Below are 2290 nucleotides of genomic sequence, written 5' to 3' on the forward strand. Positions count from 1 at the left end.
TTTTCTACAATCCCCATATCTTTTACATCATCAGCAAAACAATTCATGCTTCCAGAAATATTCTCATTGATGTCATTCATAAAAATAATAAACAAGAGAGGCCCTAAAACTGAACCCTGAGGAGCCCCGCTTAAAACATCACTCCATTTAGAATGATTTCCTCTCACAACTACTCTTTGTTTCCCTCCAGTAAGCCAATTTCTAACCCAAAGTAAAGTTTTCCCTCCTATTCCTATATCAGCTAATTTGCTGAGAAGGGCAACATGCGGTACCTTACCAAAAGCTTTTTGAAAATCAATATAAACAACATCCACACACTTTTTGTTATCTAAAGCCAAGGTAGATAACAAAAAGTGTGTGGATGTTGTTTATATTGATTTTCAAAAAGCTTTTGATAAGGTACCGCATGTTGCCCTTCTCAGCAAATTAGCTGATATAGGAATAGGAGGGAAAACTTTACTTTGGGTTAGAAATTGGCTTACTGGAGGGAAACAAAGAGTAGTTGTGAGAGGAAATCATTCTAAATGGAGTGATGTTTTAAGCGGGGCTCCTCAGGGTTCAGTTTTAGGGCCTCTCTTGTTTATTATTTTTATGAATGACATCAATGAGAATATTTCTGGAAGCATGAATTGTTTTGCTGATGATGTAAAAGATATGGGGATTGTAGAAAATGAAGAACAGGTAAAACAGCTTCAAGACGATTTAGATTAAATTACTAAGTGGGCGGATAGGTGGGGTACGGCAGTTAATGTAGGAAAATATCAAGTGCTACACTTAGGTCAGGGAAATAAGCGTACGAGTTATCGTTTACAGGGTTCAATCAGGGTTCATCAGTGAGTCTTCAAAAAGGTCTTTAACTCCTTCTGTTGCACATTGTGCCAGATTTTATGCTCTACCAAAGGTCTATAAACCCGACATTCCGCTTAGGCCTATTGTTTCAAACATTGGTACTGCTTCATATAAACTTGCTAAGTATTTAGTTTCTATCTTCTCTTCTCTTTTGGTTAGCAACTTTTTTACTGTCGGAAATTCTGTTCATTTTGTTCAGAAGTTACGTTATTTTAAGCCTCATGGTTTAACGATGGCTTCTTTTGACGTGAAACCACTTTTCACTTATGTACCGGTTATTGGGGCATTGGATTGTCTTAAATTGAGACTCCAAGAGCATCATTTTTCTAGTTTTGAGATTGAGGAACTCGTTTCACTTACTCGTGTTTGTCTTGAATAGAATACTTTTGTGTTCAATGGTACTTACTTTCGAATGTCTGAAGGTTTAGCAATGGGTAATCCTTTGAGTCCTATTTTAAGTGACATTTATATGCACTATTTTGAGACTAAACTTTTTGAAACCATAACGTTTCCGTTCTATGTTCGGTACGTTGACGATTGCTTTGTTTTGCTTGACCAAAACCATGTTGATAATGAATTTTTACTTTCTACTTTAAATTCTATCGATCCTTGCATCCAATTCACTATTGAAATGGAAACTGATAGTTCTCTTTCATTTTTGGACGTCTTTATTACTAAAAGTAATGATGAATTTATGACTTCGGTGTTTCGTAAGCCTTTTGCTGTTACACTACCTCCTCACAAATGTTCTTCTCATCCTCCAAACCAAAAGTTGGCCTCATTCAAGGCTTTTGTGTTCCGTGCTTTGAACATCTGTTCTTCCTCCAATTCTTTAAATGCTGAGCTTTCTTATCTTAAAGCAGTGGCTTTCGATCGTGGTTATTCTCCTAGCATCATTGATTCAATTTATAATAAGTTAATTAAGCCCTCTCATTCTGAAAAGGTTTCTACTTCTAGTACTTCGTATACTATTGTTTTGCCTTATTATCCAAAAGTTAGTCATCAAGTTGCAAAGATTTTGAAGAAATTTGGTTTCGATACAGCTTTTTCTCCAGTTAATAAGATAAAATTTACAAACTTAAAGGACCCCATTGATTGCCATAGCAACTGGGGCATTTATAGCATCTCATGCAAGTGTGGACTTGGCTACGTTGGACAGACTAAACGTGCTCTCAAGCACCGTCTGAAAGAGCACGAAAACTATGTTAAGCATAAAGAACTTGCTCGTTCTTCCATCGCTCAGCATTGCTGGACTTCTGGTCACTGTTTTGATTTTTCATCTGCAAAGATTATTTGTAAATGTTCTTCGGCTTATGACCTCGATTTCTGGGAAGCTTACCATACTTGGAAAAATTCTCATTCTCTTGTCAGTGATTTTTCCAGCACTTCATTTTTTCATGATATATGAAAGCAATTTCTATAATTGCCTTTCCTGATTCTT

The 2290-nt window shown here is 36.2% G+C and overlaps 1 protein-coding gene across 1 annotated transcript; it reads left to right on the top strand.

The window, feature by feature from the left end:
• Positions 1-1141: 1141 nt before the first annotated feature.
• Positions 1142-2065, top strand: LOC129222179 (uncharacterized; the record flags this gene model as incomplete). The annotated part of the gene is made up of 1 exon (XM_054856644.1): positions 1142-2065. A coding segment is annotated over exon 1 (804 nt), but the record flags the coding sequence as incomplete, so codon positions are not given.
• Between the last annotated feature and the right edge of the window lie 225 nt (positions 2066-2290).

This window comes from Uloborus diversus, chromosome 5, assembly GCF_026930045.1.
Source record: "Uloborus diversus isolate 005 chromosome 5, Udiv.v.3.1, whole genome shotgun sequence".
NCBI lineage: Eukaryota > Metazoa > Arthropoda > Arachnida > Araneae > Uloboridae > Uloborus > Uloborus diversus.